The 20,520-nt window shown below is 41.4% G+C and overlaps 2 protein-coding genes across 2 annotated transcripts; one reads left to right on the top strand and one right to left on the bottom strand.

Moving 5' to 3' along the window:
- Positions 1-7: 7 nt before the first annotated feature.
- On the top strand, positions 8-4,326 carry LOC121300945 (cartilage intermediate layer protein 1-like; the record flags this gene model as incomplete). Its single annotated transcript, XM_041229962.1, has 1 exon — positions 8-4,326. A coding segment is annotated over one exon (1,701 nt), but the record flags the coding sequence as incomplete, so codon positions are not given.
- Positions 4,327-4,883: 557 nt separating this feature from the next.
- Positions 4,884-8,361, bottom strand: si:ch211-212d10.2 (uncharacterized protein LOC557710 homolog). The gene is made up of 3 exons (XM_041230123.1): positions 8,154-8,361; positions 6,027-6,142; positions 4,884-5,848 (listed from the first exon to the last, which is right to left on the bottom strand). The coding sequence occupies exons 1-3, from the start codon at positions 8,344-8,346 to the stop codon at positions 5,750-5,752; spliced, it is 408 nt and encodes a 135-aa protein (XP_041086057.1). The 5' UTR covers positions 8,347-8,361; the 3' UTR covers positions 4,884-5,749.
- Between the last annotated feature and the right edge of the window lie 12,159 nt (positions 8,362-20,520).

Below are 20,520 nucleotides of genomic sequence, written 5' to 3'. Positions count from 1 at the left end.
CATCACAACTGCCCCGGCCGCTCCCGGAGACCTCAACTTTGTCAACGAGGAAGGGGACATGTTCCCTCTCCGGACCTACGGCATGTTCTCCGTGGAGTTCCGAGACGAGGCCAATAAGGAAGTCCTGGAAACCGGCAGGGTGCAGGTGTTCCTGGATACAGAGCACGTCAAGATGCCCGAGCACATCCCCAAGATGAAGCTGTGGTCCCTCAACCCGGAAACAGGGATCTGGGAGGAGGAAAGCGACTTCCATTTCGCTAGGAGCCCCGCCGGCCGGAGCAAGCGCGAGGAAAGGACTTTCTTGATCGGGAATATGGAGGTCCGGGAGAGACGTCTGTTCAACCTGGACGTGCCCGAGAGCAGGCGCTGCTATGTCAAGGTACGGGCCTACATAAATGACAAGTTCCTGCCCAACGAGCAGCTGGAAGGGGTGGTGGTCAACCTGATCAACCTGGAACCCAGGGCTGGCTACTCCTCCAACCCCCGAGCCTGGGGCCGATTCGACAGCGTGATCACTGCCTCCAACGGCGCCTGCCTGCCAGCTTTCTGTGACGGAGAGCGGCCGGACGCTTACACTGCCTACGTCACGGCCACCATCGGAGGAGAGGAGCTGGAAGCAGCCTCCTCGAGCCCCAAAATGAACCCCAATGTCATTGGGGTGTCCCAGCCCTACCTGGACAAACTGGGGTACCAGAGAACAGACCACGAAGACCCTGCACTCAAGAAGATGGCTTTCAAGATCAACCTAGCCAAGCCCAACCCCAACAACACTGACGAGACAAACGGGCCGGTGTATGCCTATCAGAACGGCATCGACTGTGAGAACGCCCCAGTCACAGCCAACCACTTCCGATTCTACCGTGTGGAAGGGGACAAGTACGAGTACAACGTGGTGCCTTTTCAGGAGGGAGACCTGACCTCCTGGTCTGGAGACTACCTCTCCTGGTGGCCTAACCCCCAGGAGTTCCGGGCGTGCTACATCAAGGTTAAGATCAAAGGACCTTCGGAGGTCATGGTGAGGTCACGGAACAAGGGCGGCACGCACCCCCAGACCAAGGGGAAGCTATACGGCATCAGAGACATGCGCAGCACCCGCGACCTGAGGCTGCCCAACTCCTCGGCTGCCTGCCTGGAGTTTAAGTGCAGCGGCATGCTGTTTGACCAAAGTCTGGTGGACCGCAGCCTCATAGCTGTCATCCCCCAGGGCGACTGCAGGAGGGTGAGCGTCAACAGCCTGCTGCAGGAGTACCTGGTCAAGCACCCTCCACAGTTCCAGAACAATGAATCCCACACCTTCAACATGCTGGCCCCTGTCGACCCACTAGGACACAACTACGGGATTTATACTGTCACTGACCAGAACCCCAGGCTGGCCAAGGAGATCGCCATCGGCCGGTGCTTCGACGGGACCTCGGACGGGTTCTCCAGGGAGATGAAGTCTGACTCGGGGGTCGCCCTTACCTTCAGCTGCCCGGAGAGGGCTGTGACCAGGGAGAGTCTCTTCCAGCGCCTGCAGAACTCCCCAGCCCAAGCGCTGGCCCAGATCGGACGGGACATGAGGGAAAGAGGCCAGGCCAGGCCAGGTCCTTCCCAGGTGGTGGCTTACCGTTCGGGCCAGCTGAGCAGGAACACGCCCGCTCAGAGCCGCAGAACCCTGGGGACCGCTGGTCGGAGGAGGGGCCAAGCAAGAGCACAGTCCAGGCAGTAATCCTGTCTGTGAAATGGTTTCTTGACTTGGCCGCGCCTCTCTACATATGGCGTCGATAGCAGCCTCCAAATCTATGGACTTTTATTTAAACTGACTGAACCTCGTCTTTACTGTTTGGAATCATTTAAGGGCAAACAATAAAAGGCTGATTGATGCCCCCTTGCTTCTTCGTAGGGTACCCTGGCGTTACATCACAACTAATTTTGAGTGACTCTTTTGCTCTTTACATTAATAGGGATTCTTTAGGGAAACAGTGGGCAGATCACTGAATCGACACTGACTCCTCTGTCTAACCCCCCCCCCCCCCCCCCCCCCGTCCTACTTTGCAGGGGTAGCATTTAGAAGAGGTGTATTCTGAGAGAAGGGGTATGATATATATCAATATGGTGCAGCAGCTAGATTATCAAGAGTGCTTGTTTGATGCTTATCTATTTTGTTTTGTTTTTGTTTACTAACGTGCAATAATAATGTTAGAAAATATGTCGGCCACCAAACCAGTGAGCTCTGAGTCCCTGGATCAAGGGAGAACTGAAACAATGCAGTGCTTCATAGATCCAGATCCATTAGCAGCCAAATGCAAAGCTCTACAAAGACACTGAATACTCCTTTGTTGAATTTCTTCTTTTTCTTTTTTTTTGTAATTGATATTAACCAACAGCTAACTGTTAAGGATCACGTACTAACGAGATCCCTGCCGGAATAATTTAAACAAACCTAGAATGAAGATACACTTTTATTGTGGAAGCTTTTAATCAGTACCAGAATAGCGTACAAGACACCATGTACTGTAGATGGCTTAGTACAAGGGATGGTCCTCTTTTAGTCTGTAGACCGAACGATTCAGCGAGGGTCTGGAGCACACCTTGAGGACAGGTGTGTCCAGGTGAACATCCTTCAAATCCACTGGACAGACTGTCGATGGCCAGGGTGCGGTCCCCTGTAGTACTGGAAAGCCATTCGCTACTGATATGCACAGCCTTATGTACAGGATCCTATATACACTGGCTCAGTTGAAAGGTGATGTGTGGCATTCAGCATTGAACAGATGGTCCAGCAGGTAGGAGATTTGGGTTTTAAACATGATTCTTAATTTTCATGTAGCTATTTCCAATAACATACTGCATACAGCACTCACACTATAGGGGTACCGTATGCAGCATGACTATACATTTGTTAAAATGATTATTTAAAAACAAAGCACTTTTTTGCACGACAGTGTGTTAAAACGATCCAGCCAGTGTCACCAGTATTAGACACTCGAGTTAACAGCCCCTTCACTTTATGCCATTCCAGTTTTTCTAATGTGTTGACAGCTGTTAGAATTTCTTTACAGACACCTTCACTTGAATACGGTGTATCAGAGTGCAATGGCAGACACAAATCTGAGCTGTCGATTTATAAGAATGAATAGATGAAGCAACAGTTTGGAGTAAGAAGTGCACACATGTGTGCTGTGCTGCGTCATGTAACTAGTCCCAGAGGCGGTGTAAGCAGTCTGGCGAGCAGATTATCTGACTGTAATAGAAAGGTAGCACTTATTGTTCGTCAAGAGCCAAAAAATACTTCACCATTAAGCACAAAAAGGAAAAGCGATTCAAATCCGACAGACCTCTAAGTGCCAGCCCTCACAAGCTGGGCTAATCAGGGGCTAATCAGCTCTAATGATGTTGTTTGAGAAGGTCAATGGCTTGAAGGTGGAGGGAGGAACCCTTGTTTAAAAGGCAATTATGCCTGCTGACTGCATTCCCTAACCTCTCTACTTCATTTTCATGATTATGAAGGCAATAAGCAGCTTGATCCATTCTGAGTTTCATTCCATATTGGGATCATTTGTTGTGCTAAATGTGTTGGATGCTAAAGTATCTACTGAGGGCCAAGTTAGGATTATAGTTCCAAACCCGCTTACAGTATGACCTATTGCGAACAGTCTAGAGAGGTGAGTATTAACCCACTGCCACACTTACCACCTACATAACAAAATTTGAAACCATTAATATGTATACGTTGAAAAGCAGCATCCCATCGACTTGGGTTTATAGTGGATAATTCATATATACAGTAGGGTTCAAAAGTTTGGAAACGACAAATGATTTACTGCAAGACTAGTGGTGGAGATTGTATTGCCCATCCTTCCATTTACTTATTAAATACCCAGATATCACTGAATAGATAATAGTCTCTTTCAAAATATGCTAAGGATTTTAATGAGCAATAAATTAACTGGTACCCTAAATATGATTAATTTACTAACAAGGCTGAATGGAGCATGTGCCGAGTGCCACAACTGGTACAATATTCAATGCAGTGTTGTCCTTGGCAGTCCTCAGCCAGAAAACTATTTTTGACGGCAAAAGGAAAGTCCTAAAACCTACTGCACTCAGCGGTCCACATGGGAAAGTATTGAAACTGTATAATGGACGTTGCACTTTGAGGATGCATTGACAAACCAAATACTTGCAGTTTGATGACAACTCCTCTGTAAATGAGCGTGCAATCTATACTGCATGACTTTCTTTCACCTAAATTTATTGACTGGCTTTATTTTCATGTGTTTAATATGTACATTATTTTATGTATGACTGTGCATCTCTTTTTTTCTGTTCTTGTAAATAAACACAGTTGTATACTTTTCATTGCAGTGTGTGTGTGTGTCAATTTATATATCCTTGTATCAGGCAGCCACCATAGGAAGGGCTGTGAATGGCTTATTTCACAGTATTTCTTGGTCTAACAATAGGTATTTCAAGATATTTCACAGCTAAACAAATTATGTATTAAAGCAGAAATAAATAGCAATAGCGCACAACAAATATTTAAATGCTTATCTGAAAAACAGTAAATGCTAAATTGTAGAATTTTTTTTTTTTCTGTCCACCTTTTTAAAGACATTCTGTTTTCACCACCAGTGAATTATCAAACAAAAGAAAAACAGATAAAGTTAAAAAATCACAGCAAACATGTAAAATGTCCCCTTCTTGTGCTGGACAGAGCGATCTTCAGCAGAAATATTTCCAATTAATGCAGCTGCTGACATTTTCGTTGAAGGCATTTTAAAGAAGTCGTGCAGCTCTATGCAGTGTGTGCTCAATCACTCACCTGAAGATAGCAAACTAAACTGGCTGTCAGGTATTGACAGGCAGTGCGTCAAACAGGCAAACGTTTGCTGTGTTTATTTTTAAGTGATAAAAAAATATGTCACTATTCTTTCAGAAATGGGAATTATACATGATAGGGCAATGGGTAGATTTTACCGAAATTGTGAAATCTGTGATAGCCTTGAAAAATAATACAGTCTTAATCACAGGCAATATGTTATGCCCAATTTACACCCCACCCTGTTGACTATCTGCACCGCACACCAAAATGATCTGAAGTTGTTCCTCTTTGCTTAAAGACATTCCACACCTGAAAGAAATAGATCTGGGTTTCCAATACATCCAAGAGTACAGTAAGAAGACACTCACACTAGTCCTGCCCCAGTCCCAGCACCATTAAAATAACGCTGAGGGTCGCACTGAAAACCATTACTTGTTGCAGGGCTAGTGTGACATTCTAACCCTGCTAACCTGTCCCAAAAGATCTTCAGTGTGATGCTGCGGCACTAGGAATGACATGCTTTATTTATTTATTGCTTAGCTGAATCGCTTATTATTTATTTTGTTTAATTGAAAGAGTAATACTCACTGCCATCTCCAGTGCTGACACGTCATTTAACATGACACGAGGTAGATCAAATGCAGTAGATACAATGCACAATGGATCCATTTCAACAACAATAATAACAACAACTACACAGTCAGTCTATCTTTACACTGGACTGGAGGTATGGGATAAGGACAGCTCCAGTGGAGAATACATTAGTGCATAGAAAACTTCGGAGATGTCCACTGAATGAATTCTCATTTCAGAAGTGTATTGGGGAGACATACAATACAATGTTGTAGAGATCAAATGCGATCTTGCTGGACTGGGTCCCAAATCCGCAGCGTGACTGCTGTTTTGTGTTTTCGTCACTGCCGTTAGCCCCATTTCTTTTACAGTTCATTCCTTTGCAGCTGCAGGAAAGGGAGTCAGAGACAGCTGGCTTCTGTGCTTAACATAAACCAGCCTGTCTTCCACCTTCACCTCGTACACTTGTTGCTAAACAAACAAAAAAGAAGGAAATATAGAGTATCCGGCTGTGGATCCACAGTGGTTTGATCCATTCCTGGTTTTACTATGAGTTTAAAAAGACACACCTGCACTTGCTGCCTTACGCTGTGGCCAATCAAGCTCGTAGTAAAACCTGGAATGGTTTTTCGCTGTCCTTTTCCCCTACCTGCAAGCCGGTTTGGGATTCCCCAGTCCTGATGTCAAAGTCATAGTCGTGCCAGGGGCAAAACACCTTGAGAACTCCGTCCGCCTCCTCTATGTCTCCTTCACAGAGGGGCCCCCCTTCAAAGCAACCCAGACAGTACAGGTTTAGGAGGCTGGGAAGCACAGCTGGATAACGCACTAGCCTTTCAGTGCTGGAGAAATCTGGGTTCAAGCACATACTCACAGGCTTGGTAACGTTTGTGGAGTAAATGCTCAGGTTTGACACTGCTCCCCAAAGAGGTCTTGCCACACAGGGCAAGTGGCCATCCGATCTAGATCTTTCCCACACCGTAAAAGGAACCAGCTAACCTACAGACAAGAGCTGTGCGTGCGTCTGAATGACATCACTGACAGACCCCCGTCAACAACTTTTGTTTGCATTTTCTCTAAATGAGGAACTTGTAACTTTTAACGATTCAGAACCACTTCTTAAAATACTTCTTAAGCAGTTTTTCAAACTGCATACATTGGAAACTTTACACATAATCTGTTGTGCAAATACAAATAACCTATTGGCAGGCTGACGGGAAGTCATACAGTATTCGACTGCATTGGCGTCTGGTAAAGTTTCTGTTCAAAATTAATGTTGTTTGCAGCCAGGTGTTTCTGAGCTGTGACTGACTGGCTGCTGAAAAGCACAACAGGGTGGAAATTCTTGTTTAAGACGGTTGAAGAAGCCAGTGTTTCATAATAACCCATTCCCAGCGGCCAAATAAACTCTAAATCTACTTTCCCCTCATTTTACAAAGTGTCTAAGAAGCCACAGAGAGAGCTCACACTGTTACAATGCACGCAGGACTGTAATCTGGGCTTTTGGTTTCAATTATCATGGCATTATTCTCCTGGTCAACCATTACACAACAAGCACAGAACTGCAAGTGCCTGCCAATTAGAAACAGTTTATACTTCAACTCATTTAACTCTCTTCGCTGGTTTCCCTGGTATTCTAAAAACAGGCACAGGGATGGAAAGAAGAGTCCCACTTCATAGCAGTTTGATCCATTCCTGGTTTAATAAGTTTAATAAGACATGCCTGAGCTTGTTACCTGTACCCTGGGGCTAATCAAGCTCATAGTAAAACCCGGAATGGGTGAAACTGCTATGCAATAGGAGTCTTATTCCTGTCCTTGAGGCAGCCGGTACAGGGTCACCAGTGGCTCTCCCCCCCTAGTAAAAGCACTGCCGATTGGAGGGCAGGGTGAGTGATGAGGGTATGGTTTGAATCCAGCTCCTGCCACGTTGCTGATCTTGGCTGGAGTACCCACTGGGAAGCTCCTGGCTGTGCAGCACAAACAGAAGTCGATCACCACTCTTCAGATCTCCTGACAGGTACAGGGATGGAAATAAGACTCCCCGTGCACAGCAGATTCACCCGTTCAAAGCGGTAATAACACAAGCTCGATTAGCCACAGTGTGCAGGTAATAAGCTCAGGTGTGTCTTATTAAACTCATAGTAAAATCAGGCCTGGAACTTTTGAATTTGGCATTTCAGTTGGAGAATGAATTGCGGTAAAAAAAATAGCGTACAGGTAGCGATATTCCATGCTGGGCATCAAGAGCTGGAACCAGTCAATTAACACTCCTGGTTTGGACAGAACACTTTAGTGCACTTACAATGTCCTCCAATGAGGCCTGCGAGTTTAATTTTTAAACATTAACCTGTGTTTTTGCTTTTATAAACGAATGAATGAATGGTCTAGGCTACAGTTTCCATTGGGCCTTTACAAACTGGCTTGTATTTTGTTATTAAAAAAAAATAATTTCGTACTATGTATATGCAAAAATGGTTATACATTAATAATGTGCATCGTTTATTTGTATGCAATAATATTTGTATAGCATGAAATGTATTTATTTTTTAAAATTACCAAACATTACTGTTGTTGTGCGTTGCCTATGATTGGGGTCGTTTTTTTTATAGTACAGTATTTTGACGCACGCACAAAATCACTGTTTATTAGCTGCTCACGGCATTTGACATTTTATTTTAATGATACGCGCTTCTGTTGCGTCTAATTCCACATGCCCGTGCATGATTTAAGAGAATCTTAAAACTACAATTACAAAAAATACAGAACTGCACACTAACCAGCGTGAGCGCAGCGGGTATCCATGGAGAAGAATTCACCCTGGACGTGAAACAGGCAGAGATCGGAATCGTAGCCCAGAGAGGAATACAACAACCTGCATGACTTCTTGGAAAGCTCGGTGACCGGGCCTATCGACCTCCATAATTCGGTATCGGAGCTACTAAACACCTCCTCTTTCCTTTCGGAAGCCATAATAATAATAATAATAATAATTTTATTATTATAATATATTATTACAAAATATACATCTGAATTAGACTTTAAAATGCCACGATAAAATATTCCAAAGGTTTAAAACACTAAATTATCTGTCGGCCCTTGAACGTTGAGAACTCTCGTTGAGAGCACCAAAATACTTTGGACCAATCAGCAAAAACAAGTCCCCGTTTTTTGAGGGTGAAAAAACTAGCACTAGATGAGCTGAAGAATCTACTAAACATTATAAATATTTGTAATATATATATATATATATATTATATATATATATATATATATATATATATATATATATATATATAATATAAGTCATAAATTATCAGGGTCTTCATAATCGTACTGAACCCTTAGCTGCCGTGCATCTCGTAGATTCTCTAATATATATATATATATATATATTATATATATATATATATATATATATATATATATATATATATATATATATATATATATATATATGCCTACTAACTATTACAGCAAAAAAGAAAGAAAGCTTCTGGAATGACTCCTCAAGGTTGAGTTCTGAAGAGAGACAGGGAGGCATATTAGTGTTGCACTGAATGATGAATTCTTCTTCTGTGCTGAAGCCTGTGCAGCACTTATATGATTCCCCACCTCATTTCAAACATGACCCGTTTTGGATTAAGCAGAAACAAGAATAGAAACACCATACAGAACACACGGAATAGGATCTTGAACAGGTAAGAAAATAAATACTAGGAAAACATAGATGCTGTATGTAGTGTTCACATGTCCGCTCCAATGCCCAGCTCCATATTTTGCATGTAGCTGTATGGAAATATAACATTTCACATTCTACACACTGGTACCGACCCAGCAGCATCCCTGCATTTGTGTATGTACCATACTCCCAGTAAACCTGTATACTGGTCTCTGTCTCATTCACCCCACACTATGAAGTCCCCTGCTTTAAAACCTAACTTGTCTATCAACAGTGCAATAACAAACACAGCCACGTGGCTGTCATATGGCTATACTTGCACAAACTATAACATGTTTGGCAACGATCGCTAAATGAACATTTCATTTCCCTAAACAACATATTCTATTACCCAGTTCTCAGAAGCGAACAGAATGGAGTTTCTTGGTTTGAATTGGCGAGCTCTAGATGTCCCTAAGCAGAGTTCTCAATGTGCTGACTTGCTGTGAACAGCACTGAGCTCTCTGATCTTCGATGAAACCACTGGCACGCAGGACTCGTATATTACGCATTGTACCATATTGCACTTTGTTAACTTTCATAACCCCCTCCTAATCAAAGAAATAAGTAAAGTTTGTTCATTTTGATTTCTGGCCTGGAGAACGAAGTGTAGTGTTTTCCATATTGCATTTACAGGACCTGTGTTCATATTCCTTAGTACATTATATTTGGAGACCGATATGTTAGGAAATAATATTTATCTTTTTTTTAAATTATTATTATTATATTTCCAATTCCAACATTTGAGCCTTTTTTATATACAGATTAATTAATTTAGCAAAAACTTCCACGCTAGCTAGCTGTATGCACCTGGCCTGCTGCAAGGAATTGAAATTTTTATATCATCTGTTAAACCTTTTAAGTATTGTACTGCCTGGAAGTAGCAGTTGACGGCTTCACTGTGGATATTTTTTTAAATTTGTTGCACGTGTGAATTAAGCGCTGCAGATTAGGGGTAGCGACACTGGTTACAGTCAGACACAGTGTCTGAGGGCACAATAACAGCTTCCCCTAAAAGCTGATTGACTTAGCCTAACCTGAATCCTCTCATGAATTCACCCCTTGCCAGCCATTCAGCAGATTCACTTTCATCAGCTCTAAGGGTCATTTGCTTCAGCTCTCAGAAAGCACACTGCTTGAATAAGGCAGGCACAGCATTGTATAAAATAAGCAGCACAGGTTCATATAATGTGTACCTTCCAGGGAGCTCCGGTAAGACGCATGGCAGTGGAAGAATCCCCCCCTCAGTAAGATCTTGCATTAAACCGCAGAGTTGTAATTTTATACAGTGACAGAATAAAGTTAGAAATTAAGAAATGCATGAGATACTCAGTTTTGTCATTTATGCGCTCGTTAAGTGGAAGGGGGGCAATGGAATCTGTTCCCTCGCAGCCCCCACTGCACACAAAAACAGGTTCAGGTGCTGGATTCTTAAGTTACCAGGAGCTCATGAGATTTATGATCTAGAAGAGTGAGTCTGGAAGCGCGGCAGACAAGCGTTTCTTGTTCTCTTATCCCAGGCCTGACCGTGCTTGTTAAAAAAAAAGAAAAAAAGAAAAAAAAGAAATATAAAAGAAAAATAACGTAGGAGCCTGAAGGATAAGTCTTCCTGCTGTCTGGGATTACGGATTAGAGAGGTAAGGTTTCGTGAATGAAGAGGTTGTTATCTGAGTGGCCTCATAAAAATTAAACTGCTGACTGCAAAGCTGTGACAGAAGCCATTATTAAGATACTGTATACTGTATTCAAAAATCAAGGTACAATAATGAGACGTTATATGAACCGAAACATATGGCTTAAAACTCTAAGCCCAGCAATAATTCAAGCAGTTTATTTCAAGCGCTTTAAATGATAATAGGCTGTTAATATGACTTGAGAGGACTGATATGCACTCTGAGGTTTTTATTGGACATCATAATTAGCCCTGGGTCAGTGCAAAAGTACCAAGAAAAGCCTGGCTGAGTGTAGCAGATATCACAATACGCTCCAGCACTCTATTCATCATCATTACGGCAAATTGGAGCTAGTTAAAATTTCTGAGGTAGCAAACATTACAGTAAACCCAATCCACGCGCTCTGGAACTGATTAACATGCTTGGGCTCAAATATATAACTATCGGTATGTTTTTAAAAGGATGTCTTTTTTATTCTAATATATATATATAATATATATATATATAGATATATATATATATATATTAATATATATAGTTAGAAATATCTTATTAATCGATTTGTTGGTATCTTGTTTGACTAGTTTAGATCAATTTATCACTAACTTTCAAACAACTTCTGATGTGTTTTTTTCCAGCAGTGGGAGGTTATAAGAACACAAATTTCTAGAAGTGAAGGGCTTGGGTTCGAGACTTGCAGCACTGTGCACAGTGGGCTGCTGTTTGTTGCAGGGTGTGTATCTGATACAGACGAATGGGGATGAAATCTGTTTAAGGTACGGCTGACAAGCCCACAGACTTGATTACTGCCTTATTTTGCCCTAATCTGAAGTAGGCAGCGTTATAATTTAGAATTGTTCACACAAAACAGAACGGGGCAGTGGTGAAGGAGCAGTAAGCAAGCAGTTAGTCTCACTTCACTGAGTAAACTAAAGAGATCTGGAATTCGCGAGGATCCCGGCTCTATACAAGACAATATAATTCACATTTCTATAGCACCTTTCATCACGTGTATCCCAAAGCGCTTCTCACACACACACACACACACACACACACACACACAAAAGAACAATCAAACCATTCCATTAAAAACAGTCTTAATACAAAATTGAATTGATCAGAACATTAAAAATGTTTAAAACAAAAATGTAATACAACTGAAATTATAATAATAAAAAAATGGCTTAACTGTAAAATTTGAAATAATACTGCAACCCTGTAACTATATGACTTCCCTAAAATATTTTAATATGCAAAGCCAAAGCAAGTTTGTTTTATTTAAAGCCAGGTTCATTTCCCTAAATAGTCTGGCATCCAAGTCCTGTTTACCGAGCTCTTTCAACAGAAGACAGACGGGGGCTGGAAAAAGTGTTGTTTCATTAGCAGATCTCTAGCAAACTCTATACATTTACATGTTATGTTGTTTAAAAACATGGTTTTAACCTTAAAATAAATCGGAGCAATGTTTTGAACTAAAATCCCTTGTATGAGAGGTCTGTCACCCACAAACCCCCTGCTGTGGGGGGGGGGGGGGGGGGGGGGTCTCTATATTCTCAGTTATGACTGCCTCTCTATTGCCTAACACTGCATATGCACAATAATGGGTGCACCTCAGCCTTTTCTGTTTTTTTTTTTTCTTTTTTTACACATTTGACATTTTGTTGGGATGAAAAAAAAACAAGACCGGCACATTAAAATATCGGATTTGTTGGAAATGACAATGATTACAGTGAGGTTTATTTTAATTGCATGTGCTGCAGATGAGCCTTTGCAAGATGTGCTTGCCAACTGGAATTATGTATAAACTAACATATGATTAACTGCTGGATATATGAAGTGAACACTAATTGAGGGCGTTTAGTCTTTGGCTTTTTTTGTATGAATTGATTGAGGTCTTTCAGATTTCCTCTGCAGCCCTTGTCTTCCCCATATCAGTCAGCAGTCTCTTCCATTAGTCACTACTGGTACCCCCATGGATATCAGGACTGCTCAGTGCCTGACCACCTCCTCAAGACACACCTGTCCAGACAGCATCTGTAAACCTCACGACCCTCCACTATACTGGACTACATGGCACCCAATTGTGTCAGCACTTGCATCAGCTTGTACTTGCACTGAACTGTGCCACACTTTGCTGTATTCCACTGCTGCTGTCAATTAGAACTGTATTTTCTGTATCCTCTACTTGATTTTACTCTTAAAGGTGTTTTTTGTAATTGCTCTTATTTGAAGTCATTCTTATCCATTTGTTGTTACTATGTGCTCTCGCTTTTAGTTTCAGATGCGGTTCTCTTTTAGCAGGGCTGTGGTGTGGAATAGTTATGTGTGGTATGTCACTGACCAAAACCCTGATTCTCGGAGAAGCTAAGCATCCATCACCGGTTTCCTCCGCCTGTGGACGGACTGCTGCTGTCTCTCCCCGGGAATCAGTCTCCATCAGCACCTGGCAAGACGCTCCACAACCGCCAGCCAGGACATGTGCTTTTCATTAAAAACTTTTGCAACAAATGAACTGTGTTGTCTTTTGTGCTTCCTTTTAATTCCTTTAAATGTATTTGAATGGCTCAAGAAGTATAATTAAAAAAAACTGTCATGAAATACTGTATTCCAGTAAAGCAACCACAATGAACGTTCGCGGAGAATTGTGTTTATATTAACAAGTGCAATCAGTAATGAGCACAAAGTATGTTTAAACCTATCAAAAAACTTAATTCAAATTCCGTTTGTGCTCAGGGCAGAAGCACAATTTGGAATAATGCGATTCGCTCGATCATCATTGGATTTGAACGAATGCAAGATAGGTTCCAAAATGGCATTGGTTAAAAACAATAATTCACTCAACATCTTTGAATATAGGCATGTAATATCTCAACATGTGTATAATAATCCTTTGCAGACTTTGCATTGGCTAGCAATATTCATTACCACACTCTTAATTTGTTCTTTTAATAGCTGCAACTGGATGATTAGATGGAACAAACGCACAGACTTTTGGAAAAAAAAATTGAATTCATCAGACAGTAACTGCGCTGTAGAAATGTACTGGATTATTTGAATAAAGCTTTCAAGAAAACACAATTTTAACCTCTTCTGAGAGCCCAATTCAATTAACTTTTAGCTGGAAAAAAGCCTTTTAGGGCAATGTAAAAAAAAACATGCAATAATAAAGTCAATACAGAGCAATATTTATTGTGATTCAACTTATAATGAATCACAATTGAAACAATCTAATTTGGCTATGTTTATTACATGTATTTGTATTTGTCCTAGCTAAAAGTTAATTGCATCAGGCCCTTAGTTGCTTACTGTAAATTCTATATATACACTGACGCCCCCTGCTGGTTCATTCCTTATCATGCTAATCTGGCCCTTGAGGGATTAAACCAGCAGAGCAGTTTCCTTTTTCTTCTGCTAATGGATTTGCAAGCTGACAGAAAGCAGAGCAGTGTTACGTGATGGCTTGGCAGCTCAGAGGCTCTGTCTGTCCGCACCATTCCTTGTGAATGAGGAATAAACCGGGAAAAACTGCCCTAAAAAAAACATCAGACCTTGGTGTGGTTGGAAACCTTCGCCTGTCCGGGACACACTGATCCAGTTTATGAAAACTGGCTTTGATGAAGAGAAAACAGTGGGTATTAAAAGGCATGGAGAGAGTTTAACCTTAGTAAAAGCATAGCAATGTGTAATAAAGCTTGTAAGGCCCTGAAAGTTATGGTAAAACATAATGTAAAATGGCGCTAATCTATGTGTAGATACCTCTAGCGCTGGCCTCCAGGGGGTAGTACCGACATCCATTCTCAAACTCCTGGGTGCTAAGAGGTGCCTGGCTTGGCTGTGGGATCGGAGGACTCATGAGATGATGTGGGGAGTTGCTGTGGTGATGGAGCACAATTGGACATTTTAAACCGGGCAGAAAATGTTTGTAAAATGAGGAGCAAAGAGCGAGTGCTTTTGGAATAAGATGCAGCCTGCTGATATTTTTAACTAGACTCATTTTGTATCTCTTAAATGTACGCGCACATTCTCCTGCAAAAACGCTTCTTGCTGTTGATCACCACATCTATTTGTTCATTCCTCTTTGTCAATAGAAGATTTTCCCTGGATGAATAATTGTATGCAGCTGTTGGCCTGCCTCTGGGGTGTGAGTGAGTGGAGGGACTACATCTATTGTGATGTCCAGTCCTGTCTGCATGCCAGCATTGCCTTATGCTTAAGAAATCAGCCTCCCGGACTTTCCAGATTCATCTTCTCATCGTTAATAATGACATCCAGACACACGCACGCACACGCACACGCACACAGGCACACACGCACACAGGACTGTGCTTGCTCACCTGAATCTCTAATGGTCGGCTGTCTCATTCCAGCACATTTCCAGGTTCACACAGCTGTCAGTCAAGCTAACACACTAGCACAAATTTATTTTGGCTGCAAGAGCTGTATTGATGACCAGAGAGTTTTGAAAGTCATAAGAAATAAAACAAAACAATAAAAAAAAAAAATATCCATCAAAATGCAACACATGCACTTTTCTGTGATTTACAATCCTTGCCTTTTCTGTGCTGTATTATACTTTGCTATTCCTTGCAATGCTTTTACCATGGTTTACCACAAAAGAAATATTAAGCTTGGAAGCCTGTCTTCATTATCAAGCTTTAACCCAGCTATCCAGTCACTGAAGAACAGTATCAAATAAGAAACGGCAATGAATAGTTTAATGAAAATTGAACAAGTGATATTTAAGATGTTTTACTGTGAGCAATTGAGGTGTTGGCATCAATGTGAAGAATATTACATGTTGTTCTTGAGATTTATATAACAATGTAAGTGTGACATCCAGAAGGACACACGTACAGACAGACAGACAGACACCACCATATCACCACCAGCTCTCAATAACCCACGCTCAGTAATTTTAATACTTGAGTTTCGTCTTGATTGGAAAAGCTTGGATAGTTTTGCTGATATATGGGAAGGTGTGCCGCAGTGGCGGAGGAGATGTGTTCCCTGTGAAAGAGGAGATGCGCGCGGCACGGAGAGGAGGTGATGACAGATCGGGGCTCTGAGGCAGGCTGGATTAAAGGCAAGAGCTCTCCAGGCCTTTGGGAACCGCTGGGGTTCGCAAACTTTCCTGGCTAGCACCTCCCTCCCCCTTTTAATGTCTAATAGATCACAATGTTGGCCTGGGCATTGGAAATGAATACACAATTAGAAACGAATGTGCTGCACAACAGAGCTGACATGAAGGCAGCAAGCAGGGATGGCAGTAAGACTCCCGTTGCACAGCAGTTTGATCCATTCCTGGTTTTACTATGAGCTTAACAAACCACACCTGAGCTTGTTATACCTGTACACTGGGGCTAATCAAGCTCATAATAAAGACTGCACTGGGTAAAACATCTATGCAATAGGAGTCTTATTTCTGTCCCTGGCAAGTGTAAAATCTGAAATACAAAACCCCCCAAACACCATGCAGGGTTGTTTTTAAATGACCCGGGAAGTACAAGTGTGTAAGATTTCCTGAGAGTCCAAGCAAAGAACGTTATCCCAGTCTAGTGCCAGATAGCATGCTTTGAAATCAAAATGCATGTCTGCACAGCAATTGAGATTCAATGAGTTCTTTTGTTAGTTACAATCATTGCCAAGAAGACTTTCAAATCTATGTTATTCCCTCTTAAAGTTAGCACTGGTACTGGTGTCACTCTGCTGATTTTTCGCCATAGTTAAAAAAAATAGAGATGTTTCTTTCATTTCTTTAATTGCAATTACTCTACATCTCTAAGATGTTGGATCATGCATCTGTAAGCTATCCTAATCACAAAACCTTTACAAAAATGTTCTATAGTAAAATCATAGCAAAGTATAATAATGGGTTTAGACAATGTGCAGTCTTAGGTAATAGCAAAACACAGCACAACTGGTGTTTGAACATTCAACTTTTAAAGCAAACTACTGAAGCAGTTCCTTAGTGTAGTTGCTACCCTTATAAAAGTTCCCCACAGTAAAATCCTAGCAAAGTGGAACACATGGCAGTGCAAGCATGGTAAAGCAGAGGCGAGCATTGTAAAGAATAGCAAGGTATGGTAAAGCACGCTAATAAACACGGAAAAGCAGGGTAGGCTATGGGGAATGCACAGTATAACCATGGGAAAAGCATAGGGGAAAACTGCAAAAAATACAGTGCAGAAATACAGTGGGAAACTTTAATAAGTGATCCTTCATCACTGTACACCAGCTGTCCGCTGTCTCTCTTGAAATGCTCTCTTCTCAGCCAAAAGCAAGAGCAGCTTCCCTCTCTCAGATTGTTTGTATTTTATTTTTAATAAAAGCTTTGTGCCAGGTGTAGGAAAGGAGGTTGGAAGGAGCACCACCGAGAGTCTCTTTATGTTTATATCAGTTGTTCACAACAATCCAATATTATTGGCTTTTATTAAAACTCGTGATGAACCAGTCATTGCCTTTATATATTTAATTACAGACAGAGCATTTATTTTATTCAACTTGGCTGTGATCAACAGATGGAAACAAGCAAAACCTGGGACCAAGTCAATTCACAACTTTGAAACGCAAATCAGAATTCTAAGAAACTAAGCAGGCAATGGTTTGAGCTGGTTGCAGCGTGCTCTTAGAAATACTGCACTGCGCCCTCTCATTACCCCGAACAATAAAACACTCACCCGGGCTACATCGAGAAAGACTGAAAGAAATGTAATAAATGCAATGACCTTTTTGTCTCGAGTTTGAAAACTGTTCAAACAGTCCCGCCCTTGCCTTTCCCATCCAATCAATGGGCTGAGATGCCGATTCTTTAGTCTGCTGTTGTTTTTTTTTTGTTTGTTTGTTTTTTTATCAATTGAACAGATCGGGCTGCCTTTCATTATCCTGTCCAGCTTTTATAAGCATCTTTTTTTAAACAAGCGTGTAAAATAATCGCTACATGTTTCAGCCCTTTACATTCTTCGTAACCCTAACAAATACGCCAGTAACATACATGTTCTCAGGATACATATAGAAATGTAAGGGTGATGTTCAGATGGGCAGAGGTACAGACAGAGATACAACGCCATCTCCACAATCTGATACTCCCAATAGTTTATGCTAAATAATGTTAATACCAAGTTTCGTCATATGAATAAGCGGGTTTCCACATGTATTGAAGCATGCAAACTCGGAAACACTTTTAAAGTCTCGACTGCAGGAGACTCCCCAGTTTCTGAGACTGAAGTCTCTGAATGAGAAGACGACCCTGAAAGCTGGAGATAGCTGGTTTGTAAAAAGCACTGGAATCATCCCTGCAACATTCTCATGAACAGAAGTGAAGGAAAAGGTTCTGTTTTCTTAATGTCTCCTCCTCCCCCCCTCTCCTTCCCTCCCTGGCAGGGCAAAAAGGAAAAAAAAACCGTCCAGCTCATAAACGCATCGATCACATTTCAAACACGAGGAAGGCGTTTGCCACTGAGAATACATTTCTCCAGTAGTTATTGGGCTCGAGTCTTGAATAATGTTTACGAGTTCAATTTCTGGCGCCTGTAAAGGATTTTTTTCTTCCGATTTTGAAATCCACAGCATGCCTGCACTGGGGAGCAGCGGCCAAAACAAGCAAACCGCAATACTTTCTTTTACATTATTATTATCTATTTTTTTTTTTTTTTTTTTTTTTAAACAATTTTTATTTAGCGGAACTTGTCAATCAAGAATAAAACTCAAAATGAGGGTTCCGTCCAGAGTTGAACCAAGCTAGAGGAAAGAATTCTCTTCCTGACCACTCTATTAGAACATGTCTACCGGGCTGGCTTTGAGCAGCTATGCATTATATTAATTGGGCTGGCTGTGTGATGGGACAGGTGATCTCAGCTTTATAAGCTGCTATAATTTAGTTTGGTGGTGTTGAGGGTTAAGTCCACCTGACAGTACTGGTACAGCTATGGAGAAACGCTTTCCATCACCTATTTTAGGATACTTCTAGGATTGAGACATCATTTAAAAATATATAGGTAGTGTGGACCAGTGGTTAAAGTCCAGCGCTTGTAACCAGAAAGTTACCTGTTCAAATCCCATCTTTGCAACTGGCTGATTAACTCTGTGATCCTGAGCAAGTCACGTGTGCTCTGTCCTGCAGATGAGGTGTTAAATCAGTGTCCATATAATGCACAGTACACAGCCTTCCTCTGTAAAGCACTTTGTGGCGGTGGTCCTCTATGAAAGGTGCTATATAAAAATATTATATTATCATGTAATTGAACAAACTCTAAAATAATATTGCAGAATTCATAGTACTTTATGTTGGATTTCAAAATGTCACATTTTTCAATTGTCATTTTTTTTGTTACCTATACAAGGAAAATCACAAAGCGGTATGCAATTGAATATGGTAATGTAACATTATTCAGCAGGTTTCATTTGACTTTATGAAGCAAACTGTATTATTTCTATAGTGGGAGGGGGTGGGGATGCAAAACTTTTGGCCAGAACTGCAGCTACATCAAATAAAAACATCCTTGTTAAGATCGGCAACTCAGCGCTGTCAGGATTCGAAGCAGGGAGCTCCAGACTGCATGAACCCCCCTGCACACCACACGGCAATCTCTTTACTGAACATGCAACAGCGGACCATGGAAAATGGTTAACTTTGAGTTCATCATATAGATCGAAAAGGGCCAAACTTAAAGAAAAAGGTGAACTCTAGCAACTGTTAGTTTGACCGCACCAATAACACAAACAAAATAAAACATTGTTTTTTACTTTGTGTGTAAAATGTATTTCAAAGTGGCACTGCTAGCTTGCTGTTGTAATGATTTAATTGTCTGTATAACAGCCACGTTTATACCGGTGAGGTGAAATCCTTCATCCGTGTTGCTTCTTGCCTTCAGCAGGGCTGCTGGAAATGGACACTTTCAATGAAACCATCGCGTTTGAAAGGTCAGGGCTCTGACGCAGGAACATGAAGGGTAAACAGCACATTGTGTCTTTGAGGAACACCGCAAGTCTGCTTTCCTCATCGCCACTTATCCGCTAATGATAAAGGCACCCTGTCTGGCTCTCTTCTGCCAATCCAGACCAGCTAGAGACTCTATTTTTTGTGTTGCTCAGATGTCTGCTTACACTTCAGTCACAGGAACATACCTAGAATACCAGACCCAGATAGAAGATAAAACAGAAAATGTAGATTTTCCCACAAATGCTATGCTCAAAAAGACAGAACTTTTATCTCCATCGCGATTTTTAAAATGTGTTTGTTGAGTTCCAGCCAAATAAAAAAAAAAAAAAGAATTAAAAAAAAAAGAATTGCACTTTTTACATCAACTTGCTGACTTTGAGATGGTTTCCTTTCTGCAATTTCAGAATCCACCCTGAATACTGAGCCAGAACAGGAGCACATGGTCAACTGCAAAATGTAATATCTTAAACAAAAACTACAGCTGATATAATATATTGCACCTTATACAAATTAATGAGGCAATGTGTACAGTAATAGTGCAACTTTGCCACGCTTTACCTAGCCTTGTACTATTGCCGTTAGTTTACCATGCATACATCTCCATACCATGTGCCTATGCTTTGACATGCTTTGCAAAGCAAGGTTTATACTGAGGAAAACTGGGAAACGTCTGTAATGGTTCAGCTTTTTACACAGAGCACCAGGAGACAGGAACTTGGCTCACAATCAGCAAAGCTGATTTTCACACTTTGTAAAAGATAAAAAAAATCATTAAAGAAAACAACGGTCATGTTCAATTGTATTAGAAAACGAGA

This window comes from Polyodon spathula, chromosome 26 (genome assembly GCF_017654505.1).
Source record: "Polyodon spathula isolate WHYD16114869_AA chromosome 26, ASM1765450v1, whole genome shotgun sequence".
NCBI classification, from domain to species: Eukaryota; Metazoa; Chordata; class Actinopteri; order Acipenseriformes; family Polyodontidae; genus Polyodon; species Polyodon spathula.
Note: the sequence above shows the minus strand (reverse complement) of the source record. Positions and strands in the feature narration are given on the sequence as shown.

Coding starts and splice junctions, on each gene's coding strand:
- si:ch211-212d10.2 (XM_041230123.1), bottom strand. CDS start 8,346: ATGGCTTCCGAAAGGAAAGAGGAGGTGTTTAGTAGCTCCGATACCGAA. Junction 6,143..8,153: donor TACCCGCTGCGCTCACGCTG/GTTAGTGTGCAG, acceptor GTTGCTTTGAAG/GGGGGCCCCTCTGTGAAGGA. Junction 5,849..6,026: donor AATCCCAAACCGGCTTGCAG/GTAGGGGAAAAG, acceptor TTGTTTGTTTAG/CAACAAGTGTACGAGGTGAA.